At 49.3% G+C, this 16,516-nt stretch overlaps 1 protein-coding gene across 4 annotated transcripts in view; it reads right to left on the minus strand.

The window, feature by feature from the left end:
* Positions 1-15,544, minus strand: part of UBASH3B (ubiquitin associated and SH3 domain containing B) — a 160,157-nt gene extending 144,613 nt beyond the window's left edge. For 3 of the 4 annotated variants that reach the window (XM_009187526.4, XM_003910851.5, XM_021926641.2), the window contains exon 1: positions 14,517-15,544. In XM_009187526.4, the coding sequence (XP_009185790.1) occupies positions 14,517-14,568 (52 nt within the window). In that variant the 5' untranslated portion in view covers positions 14,569-15,544. Of the gene's footprint in view, positions 1-10,998; positions 11,038-14,516 lie in introns of those variants that run through there. The other variant, XM_009187531.3, reaches the window with a different exon arrangement.
* Between the last annotated feature and the right edge of the window lie 972 nt (positions 15,545-16,516).

Consider the following 16,516-nt stretch of genomic DNA (forward strand, 5'->3'; position numbering starts at 1 on the left):
GAACATGGCAAAACCCCATCTCTACTAAAAGTACAAAAATCAGCCGGGTGTGGTGGAGCATGTCTGTAATCTCAGCTACTCGGGAGGCTGGGGCAGGAGAATCGCTTGAACCTGGGAGGCGGAGATTGCAGAGAGCCACATCGCACCACTGCACTCCAGCCTGGGCAACAGAGCTCGGTCTCGACAAATAAATAAACGAATAAATAAATAATAAATTATTCCTAGGCTCCACCCAGGTCTTGAAGAGGGTGGGGAGGAAACAGAAACACACTCTTACCGAAAGGCTTAGAATAGCTTATTAACATACCCAGAGTCCCCTTCTGTACTCAACACTGAGCCCAACCACCGTACCTACCATTTATCATGCACTTAAGGTCAGGCTCTGCACTCACCATGCTTATATGTATTATCTCATCTAATTATTGTAACAATTCCTTGAGGCACAGACTATTACCTTCATTTAACAGAAGACAAAACTGAGCTTAGAGGGATTTGGTAACCTAAGTGGAGTATGAATTTCAATGTACATCAGTTTGATCATACACTCAAGTACCAGACACACCACTATGCATTCTGCGCCAGGAGCCCCTTCTCGAGGCCGCAAGATTAAGAACACGCTTCCTATTTCTACCACAGAGGTTCATCTGGCAGCAGCAGGTGGAGGCTGGGATAGGTGGTTGGCAGAGACGTGGTGCTCTGTGACCCGTAAGTACAATCCTGTGCCCATCTTCTCACAGTTGGGAGCTGAGATGGGCAGTGTATACACACACACACACACACACACACACACACACTATTCTAGAAAGTGTGATAACATCATTCCAACTCCAGACCACATCACTAGACAGCCCATCACACTGCATTTAGCTGGGGCCAAGTCAAAGACCAAACCAATGGGCAAGTTGGGTTGCCCTCTTGACCCCAGTTCCATGTAATCTAGAGACTTCACATCATTTATTTGGATCTCAAGTTTCCTTCCTTCTGCTATTCATCAAACCTTACTGAACACTAGCTACATGCCAATACCATGGGTGCTGGCTAAGAACTCTTGAGTGTGGAGTCAATTGCCTGGGGTTTGCAACCTGGTTTCTACCACTTTCTAGCTGTGTGATGTTGGGCAAGTTAAAATCTCTGTGCTTCAGTTTTCTTGTCTGTAAAATGGGTATAATAATAGTTCCTATCTCATAGGGTTGTTATGAAGAATAAAACAAAATAGTACATATGTTAGGTATTTAAGATATTGTCTGGCACAAAGTAGGTACCCAGTGAAGGTTAGCTATGACTACCTGCTGCTTGGGTTGGGAATGATAAGGGTGATGAGTTAGCAACAGAAATGTCATGAACTCAGGGGAAAGGCAGACCAAGCGCTTACACACACACATGCTGTGGCTGACAGAATAATAGTGACCAAAGCTGTCCATGTCCTAATTTGCAGACCCTATGAATATGTGACCTTACATGGCAAAAGAGACTTTGCAGATGTGATTCAGCTGAGGAGCTTGAGCTGGGAAGATACAATCATTAGGGCCCTTATAAGGAAAGGAGTGAGGCAGGAGAGTCAGAGGCAGAAGGGGAGGTGATGATGATGAGGAGGGCTTGGAGTGATGTACTTGAAGATGGAAGAGGAAGGGGCCACTAGCCAAGGGATGCAGGCGGACTCTGGAAGAAAGTCAAGGAAACACATTCTTTCCAGGAAGAACACAGTTCTACTGACCCGTTGACATTAGCCCATGATATCCATTTCAGACTTTTGACTTCCCAACTGAATAAATGTGAATGCATGTGTGTTGTTGTAAGCCACTGAATTTGTAGTAATTTGTGAGAGCAGCCATAGGAAGCTACTACACATGCTTTTGGCTATATTTGCTGCATTTCACAAAGCCTCTTGTATTTCACAAAAGCCACTTGCTAACTCATTATGACTCATGTCCCTAGTTCCCAAAAGAGATAAAGTGAAAATTTAAGCTTCCAGAAGGATGTGTTTACTTTGGTGGAGATGGCTTCTCGAGTGACTACTTCTGTTCCTCACCCTGACAGAATTAGCCTCTCTGAAACAGTGGTGCTTGGCAAGGAAGAAGACTAGAATAGCCCAGTAAATACCACACAAAACCAACAGTTCACAGTACTTTGAGAGCCTCAAACTACCAGGACCCAATTGTTGGTAACAAATAATAGTATCACTTTGCATATGCATGACTTTTTGTGGTTTTCTATTACTTTTAGATCCATTGCCTCATTTTGATGCAGCCACCTATAGAAATAACGTTCAAAACCACATCCTCAGAAAGTGACAGATCCAGGACTTGAGCCAAGTCTTTTGTCTCTAAAGCCAATTTTCTTTCTGCTGTAGCAGAATATCACTTGTTCTTACCCTCATGGATGGGTGACTGAGACCACCGTCTATCCCTTCAATATCCTATCACTGGTGCAAGTGGCACTTTCTCACCCAAGCATCTCACCCACCTAGAGGGGTGACCACTCCCATGGCCTACGGACAGGTTAGCTTTGTCTTCTACAGGCTAAGATGCAAACAAAAGGCCAGGAGCAAGAGAGGAGCAAAAGGAAAAGATGAGAAAAACATATGAAAAGGCTAATTCAGATAACAGATCATCCCATTCCTCCAGAAAACAGAGCCAAAACCTTGTTAGAAAGCTGTCTCAGCCACGCTTGGTGGCTCACACCTGTAATCCCAGCACTTTGGGAGGTGGGAGGATCACCTGAGGTCACGAGTTCAAGACCAGCCTGGCCAACATGATGAAACTCTGTCTCTACTAAAAATACAAAAAAAAAAAATTAGCCCGGTGTGCTGGCAGGTGCCTGTAATCCCAGCTACTTGGGAGGCTGAGGCAGGAGAATCGCTTGAACCTGGGAGGCAGAGGTTGCAGTGAGCTGAGACCACGCCATTGCACTCCAGCCTGGGCAACAAGAATGAAACTCCATCTCAAAAAGAAAGAAAAAAAGAAAACTGTCTCTAGGTGCCTGGACTCAGAGAGGTAGCCTGATGTGGAAAAAAGAAACCATGGTCTCGACTGAGATCAGCAGGCCTAAGTTCTGGTTTCTATCACAGACTAGCCGTGTGGGATCTTGAAAATATCACTTAATTTTCTGGTCTCATTTTACTTAAGTGTTTCAAAGGGTACTAGACTAGATGAGCTCTACTAGCAATTCCAGCTAGAGATTTCTGAGCATCTACCTCTGGAGGTTTCTTCCAAGCAGAATCTTACACCTGGGGCGTAATATTAAGTCATTTGAACTGTCTACTGGCCTTCCCAGACTTTTTCCTCTCCTCTCAAACTGAAGAGTATTGCTCCTGTCTTACTGGTGCTTCAGATGTAATCGTGTGCTCCCCATCTGGTTTATGACCCTCACCCTCCCACACTGATGTGTCTTCCGTCTTCTGTCTCTTGCATCGCATTTACCACGCTTTATCATAATCGTCTATCTTCCACCCTAGATTGCCAGTTTCCTGAGGGTGGAGATTATAGCTAATTGTCTTTATATTCTCAACTCCTGTTATAATAGGATATTATAGTTGCACATAAATGTGTGAAGTGTCTGTACAGTAGATACATACATATACAGAGAGAGAGAGAGAAAGAATGGGCCGGGCACAGTGGCTCACATCTGTAATCCCAGCACTTTGGGAGGCTGAGGCGGGTGATCGCCTGAGGTCAGGAGTTCGAGACCAGCCTGGCCAACATGGCGAAACCCCATCTCTACCACAAATACGAAAATTAGCCAGGTTTATGGTGGTGCACACCTGTAATCCCAGCTACTCAGGGAGCTGAGGCAGGAGAATCGCTTGAACCCAGGAGGTGGAGGTTGCAGTGAGCTGAGATCGTGCCATTGCACTCCAGCCTGAGCAACATAGTGAGACTCTCAAAAAAAAAAAAAAAAGAATGGCATTATACCAGGGGACATGTCATGGAGAAAGTGGCTGAGGACCCTGGGCAGATCACTGTGTATCTTCGTAGGTGACTTGGGGTAATCCCCTTAGCCTGGCTTGCTTCACAGGGTGTGACGCTTAAGAAGTCCTGTGGCAGAAGAGATGAGGAGAGTGAGAGAGGAGAGGAAGAGAGAGTGAAAAGAAGGGAAGAGGAGCCAGATGCATTACGGTGGAACTAGTTCTCCAGGATGGGTAAAATCTGATTAGGGAAAAAGAGGAGAAAAAAATGAGCAAACAGGCAATTCAAGGAAAAGTTGATTCAAAACGAAACTGCAGATGCCACTGGTTGAGAACTCCAGCAACCCTGCATCATTCCACATGTGCCTGTGTCTAAATGGGCGGCACACAAAAGCGATCAGCAAGGCAGAGTTCTTCCCAAGGTAAAGGAATAAACACTTAGGGAGCGAATGCTCTCGGTAAATGTTTTTGAAACGAGCACCATCAACGTGGAAGTAGGATTCTAAACAATCCTGCTCCCTGAATCACCGAGAAGGTTCATCCAACAAAACCTGAAAGAAATGGGAAGCATTCAGCTGCCTCTGGCCATCTGTGCTGTCGGCTTCCCCCCGGCACTTTCCGGACTGCCGCGAGAGGCTACAGCGGTGGTTCTTTCAGCTTCCCACTCTGCACGGGAACAGCCTTGGTCCTGGTGGAGTTCATTGCCACAGTTGCTTTATGTACGAGAATGTTTATGCTTCCACAGAGGCCGGGAGCACCACGGGAAGTGTCACACAAACAGCTGGTGACTCCACAGAAGGGAAGATGTCCCTTTAATTAAAAAGGCACCCATAAGCAATCTATTTACCTCAGGGGCTGGGCTCAAGGCACTCCCCTCCTCTTATTTAACTAGCACTTTGGTTGTATTTCGCAAGAAAACAAATTGTTTTTGTTTTGTACCAATTTGAGAATTACACTATTGTATACTAGTAAACGGCTCCCCGCCACTGTAATTGCCTCATATCTTTCTTCCTTTCCATTTATTTACTCTCCAGAGTATCAACAGTCAAGAAGAGTTTTCTTTAAAGGGAGAGGAGAAGAATTTGACCATAAAGCACTGCGAAAAACAAAACAAAAACAGGAACAGAGAAGCCAAATACTCTGGAACAGAGAAGCACACCCATGAAGCAGTGACAGCATCCTCGTGCTGTGCAAAAACACTGGTCCAGGCTGGGCGCAGGGGCTCATGCCTGTAATCCCAGCACTTGTGCAAGGCTGAGGCGAGTGGATCACTTGAGCCCAGGAGTTCGAGACAAGCCTGGGCAACGCAGTGAGACCTCCATCTCTACAAAAATAAAAATAAAATAAATTTTTAAAATTATCCAGGTGTGGTGGGGCACACCTGTAGTTCTCACTGTTCAGAAGGCTGAGGCAGGAGGATTACTGGAGCCCAAGTGTTCAAGACTGCAACGAGCTAGGATCGTGCTACTGCACTGTAGCCTGGGAGATAGTGAAACACACTCTTGAGCTGGGCGCAGTGGCTCACACCCGTAATTCCAGCACTGTTGGAGGCCGTGGCTGGCAGATTGCTGGAGCTCGGGAGTTCAAGACCAGCCTGGGCAACAAGGCGAAAACCTATCTCTACAAAAAAATACAAAAATTAGCCGGACATGGTGGCATGCCACCTGTAATCTCAGCTACTCGAGAGGCTGAGGTGGCAAGATCACATGAACCTGTGAGGTGGCGGCTGCAGTGATCCATGATTACACAACTGCACTCCGGCCTGGGTGACACACAAGACCCTGTCTCAACAACAACAACAACAACAGAAAAAACCACACACACACACACTGATCCAGCCGTCAGAATTGCAAGGAATTGCAGAGGTGGTTGACATCAACTCCTTTTACAGTTGGGACCACTGAGGCCTGGGAAGGAAAAGGATGTGTATGAGTCTAAGCAGCCAATAGTTGAGAGTAGAGTGACATCCCAAAGACAGGGTCTGAACAAAAGGAAGACCTAGCTCGCCTCACAGTGTGCTACCACCAGGCTCCATGTGGGCGGTGCACAGAATCCAGAGCCGCTGGACTCTGTAGAGCTGTGTTCACACAGGCCTCAAAGAGGCAGGCCTGCCCCTCTGAGGGCCACTGTGGAGAACGTGCAGCCAGCTCAGAAGAGCAGCTGACTTCAGAGTGCCAGATGGGAAAACCTGACATTTACCTTTTCCTCCGGAGAACTGCACAGAATTTAGTAGGGTGCTGTATGCACAGTAAAAGCTCAGACAGTTTCTGGATGTTCATCTAGGACACTTCACCATAGGCTTCACCGTCATAGATAGTAGGTGGCAAAGGGCACGACTGCAAAGTCGCCAGGAAAACAGGGATGTGAGCAAGATGAAACAAGAAAAGGGATCACCTATCACATACCGAGGGCCCCGGGCAGAGGATCCAGAGGACTGAGATCACCGCCACATCTACCCACCCATCCTCCAGGGAAAAAGAGAAAAACCAGAGATTCTCCATACACCTTTGGGCAAATACAAAGTGGCCCCTGGGAGAATCCATCCATGAAAATGACGGAAATGTTCAGTTCAATGAGGATCACAGGCATGTCATTCTCCTGGCAATGGCTCTGCATCCTGCTTGGCTGTGTCTGTCACCGTGCAGAGAGGATCCATTCTTGACTGTGGTGTTTTTCTCCCCACTCTCTCTCTGAGGCTTGAGTCTGATTCCATTTGAAAGTAATCAGAAGACAACCATATGGTACCCCTTTCACTCCCCAACCCCTGCCATTTATTATCGTCAGCAGCTTGCGTGGTGCTCGCTCTGCCCTGGGTCTGCTTTTTCTCAGGCCCCGCACCCCTCTGGGCACTCTAGAGAGAGAGGCACGGATAGCAGAATGCAGTTCCCAGGGAGAAAGCATCCACTGGCCTCTGCCCCACCTTACCACCTTATGCCCAGAGCTCAGTGAGGAGCAGAGAACCATCAAAGTGGAAGGCGACCAAGGAACCAAACCGCAGAGGGAGCCATGTGGAATAACATCGCCACTCGAGTGGCACTAATATCTACCTCATTACTGAGGGTGTGCCCCGTGCCAGGTGCTCTCGAGCTGTTTGTGTGGTTTGGCACCCTTCTCTCACAAAGGTCCTTCGAGGTAAGTGCTGTTATTGCCTGCCTTGTACAGACAGGAAAATTGAGGCTTAGCATGTTCAGCAACTTGCCCAAGGTCAGTCACTCAGCTGGTAAGGGGGCAGAGCTGGAATTCAAGGCCAGGCTGCCACAAGTTCAGACTTCTGTCTATCAGGGCAGGATGGATGGGGCAGATCATGATGGGGTCTCTTCAACTTGTAGATGGCTAAGAAGGGAGATACCCTTACACAGGCTGATGCCTGCTAGGATCGGGGATGCACTGATCGTACCACCACATCATCACCAGCTGGAGCAAAGCTGGCGGGAGACACAGAATTCCCTAGGCTGACTGCTTCCCTAGAAAGCAGCGCCTTTAGCTCTGCGAATGACTGTCCACTCCCTGAAAGGCAGCTGGAGTTTGAGGCAGCTGAGGGTGGGGAGCAGGCGGTGATCAAAGCCACAGGATAGAACAGTGAGGCAGGATACTCTTCAATCTCTGCGGCACTTAATCTTCCAAACCTCAGTTTCCTCATTAAATTATCAATGTTTGAGATGTGATAGTGATTATATATGTGACTCTGCTTTGTAAGCTCGAATGTGGTCTAAAAACTTAAGGTATTATTAGAAATTAGGGCGTAAGGCCAGACGCGGTGGCTCACGCCTATAATCCCAGCACTTTGGGAGGCCAAAGCGGGCGGATTGCCTGAGCTCAGCAGTTCAAGACTAGCCTGGGCAACACGGTGAAACCCCATCTCTACTAAAATACAAAAAATTAGCTGGGCATGGTGGCGTGTGCCTGTAGTCCCAGTTGCTCAGGAGGCTGAGGCAGGAGAATTGCTTGGACCCGGGAGGCGGAGGTTGCAGTGAGCCGAGATCACGCCACTGCACTCCAGGCTGGCGACAGAGCGAAACTCCGTCTCCAAAAAAAAAAAAAAAAAAAAAAAAGAAATTAGGGCATAAGACGGAATTTTCACAGAAGCTGTGTGCAAGGGGTTACAAATGCCCTACTAGTATATCCAAATACCTGAAGGTCTACTCAGCAATTAAAAGAGATAAACTATTGATACATGCAGGATGAGTCTCAAAAATATGCTGGAGGAAAGAAGGTAAGTACAGGGGTATGCACTGTATGACCTACATGCAAATCTAGAAAATGCAAACTAATGTACAGTGAAAGAAAGCAACTGGGCCGGGTGCTGTGGCTCACGCCTATAACCCCAGCACTTTGGGAGGCTGAGGCAGGCAGATCACCTGAGGTCGGGAGTTCAAGGCCAGCCTGACCAACATGGAGAAACCCTATCTCTACTAAAAATACAAAATTAGCCAGGCACAGTGGTGCGTGCCTGTAATCCCTGCTACTCAGGAGGCTGAGGCAGGAGAATCACTTGAACCCAGGAGGCGGAGATTGCGTGCAGTGAACCAAGATCGCGCCATTGCACTCCTGCCTGGGCAACAAGCGTGAAATTCCATCGCAAAAAAGAAGAAAAAAAAGAAAACGACTGGTGGCTGCTCAGGGTTGGGGGTTGAGAGAGGACTGATGGCAACGGGGTACAAACGAAACTTTTAGGGGCAATGAATGTGCTGTGTCCTGTAGTAGGTGATCACATAGGTTAGCTAATTATACATAAGTTATAACTCAACAAAGTTTTTTTTTAAAAAAAGCACATCGGCTGGCTGGGTGCAGTGGCTCACACCTGTAATCCCAGCACTTTGGGAGGCCGAGGCGGGTGGATCATTTGAGGTCAGGAGTTTGAGACCAGCCTGACCAACATGATAAAACTCTGTCTCTACTAAAAATGCAAAATTAGCTGGGTGTGGTGGCACACACCTGTAACCCCAGCTACTTGGGAGGCTAAGGCAGGGGAATCACTTGAAACCTAGGAGGCAGAGGTTGCAGTGAGCCGAGATCATGCCATTGCACTCCAGCTTGGGCAACAAGAGTGAAACTCCACCTCAACAACAACAAAAAAAACCACACACACAAAACAAAAACAAAAACAAAAACAAAGCATATATTGTGTGCTTTACCTCACAAGACTGCTGTGGGGTATCTCACGCACATAAGAGCAATTTTTACAGTGTACAATAACACAAATAGAAGGGTGTGCTGTGTGGGGGCACAGTCACAGCAGGTAGATGAGAGACCTCCTTGCCCTGCCCACCTAGAAGAGCCCTTCAGCTCCAGGCGGGTTCCTCTATCTATCTAAGGACAGGAAAGCAGCTGCAGCCCCCACGCCAGAGTCAGCCACATTTCCGAGATGCTGGGTTTTGGCCAAGTGTTCTCAGAGGATCCAATGCCAACCAACAGGTAAGATAGAGAAAGCCAGGGAAACCAGATACTTTAATTCATGGGCTCCACACCCCGCTTCTCGACTCCTCATGCAGCCAACTTGGAGCTGCTTTTATCTTTGGGCAGTGAGGCATAGCTAACACAGCTTACTGTCCAAAGCCAAGTCAAAGGCGCTCGTTCCAGCTCTTTCCTTCTGCCACTGCCTTGCTCTTTAATCTGACATTGTTCAAATATTCTCAGTAGAAAAAAAAAAGGACAGTCCAGTAATACATGTAAATCCTTGCCAGACACCTCAACCACCATCTCACCTCCTCTCCCTTCTTCCAATCCAACACAATAATGCCACAATCACATCCTGCATCCTGATCCTATTTTTAACTTTCCCAAGTTCTTTTCTGTCCGTTATCTCATTTTGTCTTTGCAAAGACCGATGACACATGACAAGTCTTGCCATGCACAGAAGTTGGTGAAGATATTAAGGAAAAGAGGTTAAATAGAAGACCTAAAATGTGCAGATGTCATTCAGGAGCTAGACCAGACCTTAGAACCTTTGACCCCTGCCACAGTGTCCCTCCCAAGACTATTATCTCTCAATCATTGAAAACATTAGAAAGCCATTTGCTGTAGACAAAGTTCCAGCCACCGGCAGCCTCAAAAAAAAAAACAAACAAAAAACAAAAAACAAACAAACAAAAAAAACTGATCAGGGTTGTATCAGCAAGGATTCCTCCAATTCGATTATTCAGTGACTTGCTACAAGGCCCAGCGTCAGCCCCAAGCTACAGAAGAGATGAGAGCCTGTCTCCCCAGAAACCAGAGGTCAGCAGGGGGATGTTAGTGCTGGTATCAGGTCTGGCTGTGCAAAGTGATGGCCCTGATCTGAGTTCTGCCCCATCTTCTCTAGGCTCAGACCCTCTCCTGGCCTCTGAGGCCTCCTCTTCCTCAGGTCTTTGCCCCCAATACATTCTTTTCCCCTCAACCAACCTCACTAGCCTCAAGGAAGCCGGACCCTTATTTTTAGAACTCTTAAAACAGGGAAGTGCTAGTGGGCATAGAAAAAAGGAAGCGATTGGCCATTCTGACCCTTGAAAGGTTTCCTTCCTGATGCCTCCCTAACACCTCCTTAACTTGGACTTGCACACGAGCACACACACACGCACCGTGAAATCGCCACTTCTCAGTCCTTCTCCATGTGGCAGATTCTCCTACAGCAGTCTCTAAGTTGGACTGAAGTTCATAGAGTGGAATGGAAAAAACCGAGCCCAGCTCCAGGGAGTAATGAGCTGGAGAGAGCACACCCTGAGGTCACCCTGCTCCAGCCAGCCCTGCAGCCCTCTGGTCCTCTTAGCTCTGTCAAGCACTTAACAAGCATGCAGTCATTAATTGCGTTCTCCTCAGAGGGCACCAGCATGGCCCTGAGGGGACTAAGTGACTTTTGCAAGATCACAGCACAGTGCAGCCCAGCATGAGCTGGGTGGGATCCAGCCTTGCTGGCCTCAACCCTCTCTGCCAGCCCACCAAGAGCCTGGCCCGAGTGCCCCTTCTTGCTGCCACACACCACCAGACCCGGTGACACCCACAGGGGAAACTAGAGCTGTCAGCCCTGGCTGCTGTCACTCTGTCAAAAGGGCCTAGAGCAGTCAGCCCTGGCTAATGTCAGTCTGTCAAAAGTGCCAGGTTTGAGACAACCATCTTACCCCTTCTTAAAGCATCACATCCAAGTCTTCTGGACCCAGGAGACCATCACTGCTCTTTGGGGCTTTGGATTTTCATTATGCTCAGCTCTCCAGGCATAAAGCTCAAGAGAGAAGCTTCTGATGAGCTAAGCCTGATGCCCTTGCTCTTTCTTCTCAACTCTCCAAAATGAAGTTAAATGCCTGCTCTCTGAAGCTTCCGATGGCCCCTTTTCATACTGGTCTAAGTTATTAGGAGGAAGGCTGACCGCATCAGCCTTTCTGGGTTGAAGCAGAGGAGGCAAGCAAGCCTGAGCAAGGAGTCCGACTAGATCAGGTGACCTCCCAGAGCTTCACTCCCTTCTGGGCAGAGAATTTAAGAAAAAGAGCAGCAAACCCAACCTCCCGCTTTCCAGGCCTACTCTTGTTACCTCTTTGGTAAAGAGGGGCGGTGCTAGGAGTAATATAATAGTAGCCGTGATAGGCTAAATAATGATCCCCCAAAAGACACCCACATCTTAATCCCTAGAAGCTGTGAATGCCACCTTATATGTTTTTTTTTTTTTTAAAGACTTTGCAGATAATGATCTTGAGATGGGGAGATTACTCTGGATTATCCAAGTGGGCCCTAAGTACAACCACATGTATCCTTATAAGAGACATGCCAAGGAAGATTGGACACAGACAGAAAACAAAGACAATCTGACCACAAACACAGTGATTAGACTGATGCAGCCACAAGCCAAAGAATGCCAGCCCCCCACCAGAAGGTAGGAGAGGCAAGGAGTGGATTCCCCTAGAGCCTCCAGAGGGAGCACGGCCCTGCTGATGCCTTGATTTTAGCCCAGCGATACTGATTTTCAACTCCTGGTCTCTACAATTATGAGAGAATAAATTTCTGCTGTTCTAAGCCACTCAGTTTGTGACAATTTGTTACAGCAGTCCCAGGAAGCTAACACAGTAACTAATACTTCATGATTGCTCACCATGTGCCAGGAACTGTTCTAAGCATTTTACCCACATTAAATCATTTCTATCCTGGCCCTACTGGCCCTAGATGGTGTGAGGCCTGGGCTGTGCAGATACCTGGGTTTGAATCCCAGCTTCACTGCTTACTGTTGTGACCTTGAGTAAGTTATGCAACCCTTCTACACCTCAGTTGCCCAATTCATAAAATGGGCATGTGGTACCTTCCTCATTGAGTTGCTAGGAGGATAAAATGGGTAATAAAGATATAAGTACTTAGAACAGTATAGAATAAGTATTGAATACATGCTAGCTATTAGGAGATCTCAGGGGTTGAGCAAGCCAAAATTAGACCCTTATGCTAATCTGTCAAGACATAGCAAGACCTCCCGGACTCAGTGCAAGAGAAAAGATGTCCCTTTAAAGCTGATTTGAATCTCAAATATGACTGTCTGAGGAGTTCGGTTAAGTATTTCTTCCCTTAATTAAGCAATTTAGGTTTTTAATGCTGGCCTCATTTCAAAAAAGGCAGTAGCCTGAGACTCTGCTAATTCTGCAGCATTCCCCAGCTGACTTCCCCACTCCCACCTCCAGTTTTTTTTTTTTTTTTTTGAGATGAAGTCTCGCTCTGTTACCCAGGCTAGAGTGCTGTGGCGCGATCTTGGCTCACTACAACCTCCACCTACCGGGCTCAAGTGATTCTCTTATCTCAGCCTCCCAAGAAGCTGGGATTACATGCATGCACCACCCCACCCAGCTAATTTTTGTATTTTTAGTAAAGACAGGGTTTCACCATGTTGCCAGGCTGGTCTCGAACTCCTGTCCTCAAGTGATCTGGCTGCCTCAGCCTCCCAAAGTGCTGGGATTACATCCAGCCCCACCTCCAGTTTTTAAGGAGAGCTATGCACATTGATCATCCATACTGATGACTTCACCTGAAGCGTCCACACCTGACACACCCCTGCAGAACCCACATTTTCTCCCTGTAATTCTGGTATCAGGAACTGGAGCCCTAGTATTAGGAAGTTGTATTAGGAAGTCAGTGGAAGGCAGAAACCATCAGTCCATTTTACGGCCTTCTAAGGTCACTCCAACGTGTCCCAGCAGCCTGGAGAATAACAAATTCAAGGGTCTACTTTGATTAAGAGATTACAACCAAGTTAGTAAAGAATAAACAAGGTTTGCCCAGGGACATGGGAGGGGAGGGGAGACCTAAAGTTATCGCCTGTAATCCCAGCACTTTGGGAGGCCGAGGTGGGTGGATCACCTGAGCCTGACCAGCCTGGCCAACATGGCGGAACTCCATCTCTTCTAAAAATACAAAAATTAGCCGGGCGTGGTGGCACACGCCTGTGGTCCCAGCCACTCAGGGGGCTAAGGTTGGAGAATCGCTTGAACCTGGGAAGCGGAGGTTACAGACGTCGCGCCACTGCACTCCAGCCTGGGGACACAGCGAGACTCCATCTCAAATAAATAAATAAATAAATGAAGTTATCACCTGAAAAAAAAAAAATGTGAGAAGGGAAAAAATAAAAAGCGCTTTCATTTACTTGGCCCTTGCTGATAAAGTTTGCCCAACTCTCCTGTTTAGGTGATGTAATTCAAAGATGAAAAGAAGCTGCGCCCAGTCCGGACCCCAGGCCTTGTGTCCTCACCTAAGAAATCTGCACGCCAGGGATTAACCAGGGGAGAAGGGCCTGGCCGCTGGGCCTTGGCTTCCTCTTAGGCAGAGTTCCAGCCCCTGAGACTTGAGCCGACCGGCTTAAGACGACTCCGGCCGCCGCCGCCCTATGCTGGCAAAGAGGCCTCTCCCCAGCAGGCTCCAGGGGCAGCCACCTGCTCTCTCCCTGCCCTTCCCTACCCCACTCTCCTAGAGCAAGGATGAAGGAGAACAGCTCCCCCTCCTTACTCTCAGGCACCCACAGATTTCTGAGCTGCCGTCACCACTGACGAGAACCCAGGTTCTCTGGAGGGATCGCTTCTCCTTCTCATTCCATCCTCCCCATCAATGAACACGCAGCAACACCCACGCTCCCGCTCCTCCTACTCCAGGGGGAGACCGAACCCGAGAGCGACATCCGGAGCTGGAAGTCGCTGCAACGGGGGCGCCGGCCTCCCTGCCCCGCAGTCTCTCGCCCTTTCCCAGACACCGGAGGATCCCAGGCCAGCCCAGTATTCCAGGCGGAAAGGGTGCCCGAGTCTTCCGCAGGGCCCCGCCTCCTTAGGCGCTCGGCGCTGGAGACCTAGGGGAGCGCGCGAGAGAAACGCTGAGCTCCACCCGCGGGGCCCGGAGGCTGGGCATAGTACCCGGGACTCGAACCCCGCGCCCTCCTCCCACAGCTTTAGGCATCCCACGGCAGGCCCCGGCCCAATGTCCCCGCGCCGCGTCTTCCCCGGCACCCCCGCCCGGAGCCGAGTCCCGGGCTGCCAGCGCGCCCATCCTGCCCCCAACAGGTCTCGGGCAGCGGGGAGCGCGCCGCCTGTCCCGCAGGCGCTGGGAGGCGAGCCGGAGCGAAGCCGAGGGCCGGCCGCGCGCGCGGGAGTGGTCGCCGAGGGCTGCGAGCCCGGCCACTTACGCGCGGGCTCTGGGGAACCCCATGGAGAGGAGCACGTCCAGCGCCGATCCATGCTTGATGGTGCCGGGGCGCTGCTGGCGGTTCCTCCGGGGGGTGACTTTGCTGTACAGCTCCTCTCTCGCAGCCATGCCGAGCGGACTGGGATGGCCGTACTGAGCCATGGCTCAGCGGCCAGCCATCGCCAGGGAAGGAGCCCGAGCCGGATGGTCCGGGAAGGAGGAGGGAGTCGGGCTCGGCCAGAGGAGGGGGCTCGGGGACCCAGAGCCAGGCAGGAGGCGGCGGCGGCGGAGGCGGCGCTCCGAGCTTCCCCAGTGTCGAGACTCTGACGCTTCCTGGTGAGGCCACAGGAGCCAGAACGCCGGCGAGCGGCCGCTGCGGGACCAGCCTTAGCCACTCGGGCCCCCGGCTGCCCCCAGCGCTGCGCCTGCAGTAGTCCTGTCTCCTCCGCCCCCTTCCCTCTCCTCGCCTAGCAGTCCGGGAATTTGCAATGAGTAATTTTTGAATGGATCAAAAAGGAAAAGGAGCCTTGTGGGCTGGCCCTGACTTGCCTGTACCCGGGCCCCGCCCCTCTCTTAAAGCGGCCGCGCTGTCCGAGGCTGCTCGGTGCGTGGAAGAGCTCTAGTCGCGCTACTTGGAGGCGGAGGATCCCAACCTTATGGGCTGCTTGTGTGCTTCACCTCCCGACCGTCACCCCGGGCGCCCCAGCCCTCTCTTTGGCTGGCATACCCTCCCAGCTGGGCCTCAAGACAGCAGATCAACCCATTTCAAGTTTCTTGTGGTTCTAGATGCGGTTATTAATGGAAATCGGGTGAACTGATGGATGATACTAATGGACCAGAAGGCTAAGTCATAAGTCCTAGGTAAAAGGTTTTGCTTCCCAAAGATCCTGCAAAACCCAAAGGGTTGTTAGGACCATCGGAGGCTGAGTTCCCAATCAGCCGTCCAAGTGGCTGCACTCAAGACTTACTGTGCTCTACAAGGTTATGGTCAGTGACTGGATAGTGCCTTCTGGGTGGGGCAGAGGGAGTGGGGAACAGGACCTCATGTTCTCAGAGCTGGCAGGACCCGGGAGGGGACAAGAAAAGAGAGGCAGGGCAGAAAGAAGAAGAGGGAAGGGAAAAAGAAAGGAGGAAGGAGGAGGAGTAGAAGGAAGGGCTAGGAGGGTAGAGGAAGAAGGAACAGAGAAAAGACACTTCCTAATTATAAGAGGTGTTCAAAAGGGAATGGGCTTATTTCATGAGGGAGTGGATATCCTGTCAATAAAAGGATTCAAAGAAGGACTGAATCACCACTGCACAATAATAAGTGAATTGTATCGTAGGTTGGACAAAACTACTCCCACTGCAAAGATGGTGGAAGTCATAACCATATTGATGCCCCATGCCCCACCTGGTAAATTTGGCAGGGGGATGTTAACGCTCTTTCATTTGGAAACAAAGTCATTGTCTTCAGTCAGGGACAAGGGTCCCACTTGCTATAATGAAAGAGGCAATGAGTAAACCATAACCAATAGTCTTTTTTGGGTAATAATAGTAATAATAAAACCTAACATTTATTGGGCTCTTGTATGTGCCTGTCATTGTGCTGATCGTAATAAATGAATTAACTCACTGAATTTTTACACTGACCCTAGGAGTGTATTTAATCATTATCCCAGTTTTATAGATGAGAAAACTCAGCTCAGAGAGGTTGGGGAAGATTATAGAGCTGGTAAGTGCCTAGCTAGAGCACTTGTATCCACTACAGTGCCTTAGACAAGTTACTTCTCTCTACAGCCTAATTTCCTCATTTGTATGGACCGTGGTAACCTAACCTTGCACACACTGGGTTTTCCAGAAATGTCAGTCAGGGCCTGTCCCTGGTTGGAGTATGGGGGAGGGATGGTGACCAGCACCCATGGAGTGGCATTTTGAGGTTGCTTTATAAGGCCTCTAAAGGTTTTACCAGGGGAAATGACACAGTGTAACTCCCTGAGCCAGGAATTGGCTTCCTAAAGAATA

The sequence above is a fragment of the Papio anubis genome, chromosome 12, assembly GCF_008728515.1.
Source record: "Papio anubis isolate 15944 chromosome 12, Panubis1.0, whole genome shotgun sequence".
Classification (NCBI taxonomy): domain Eukaryota; kingdom Metazoa; phylum Chordata; class Mammalia; order Primates; family Cercopithecidae; genus Papio; species Papio anubis.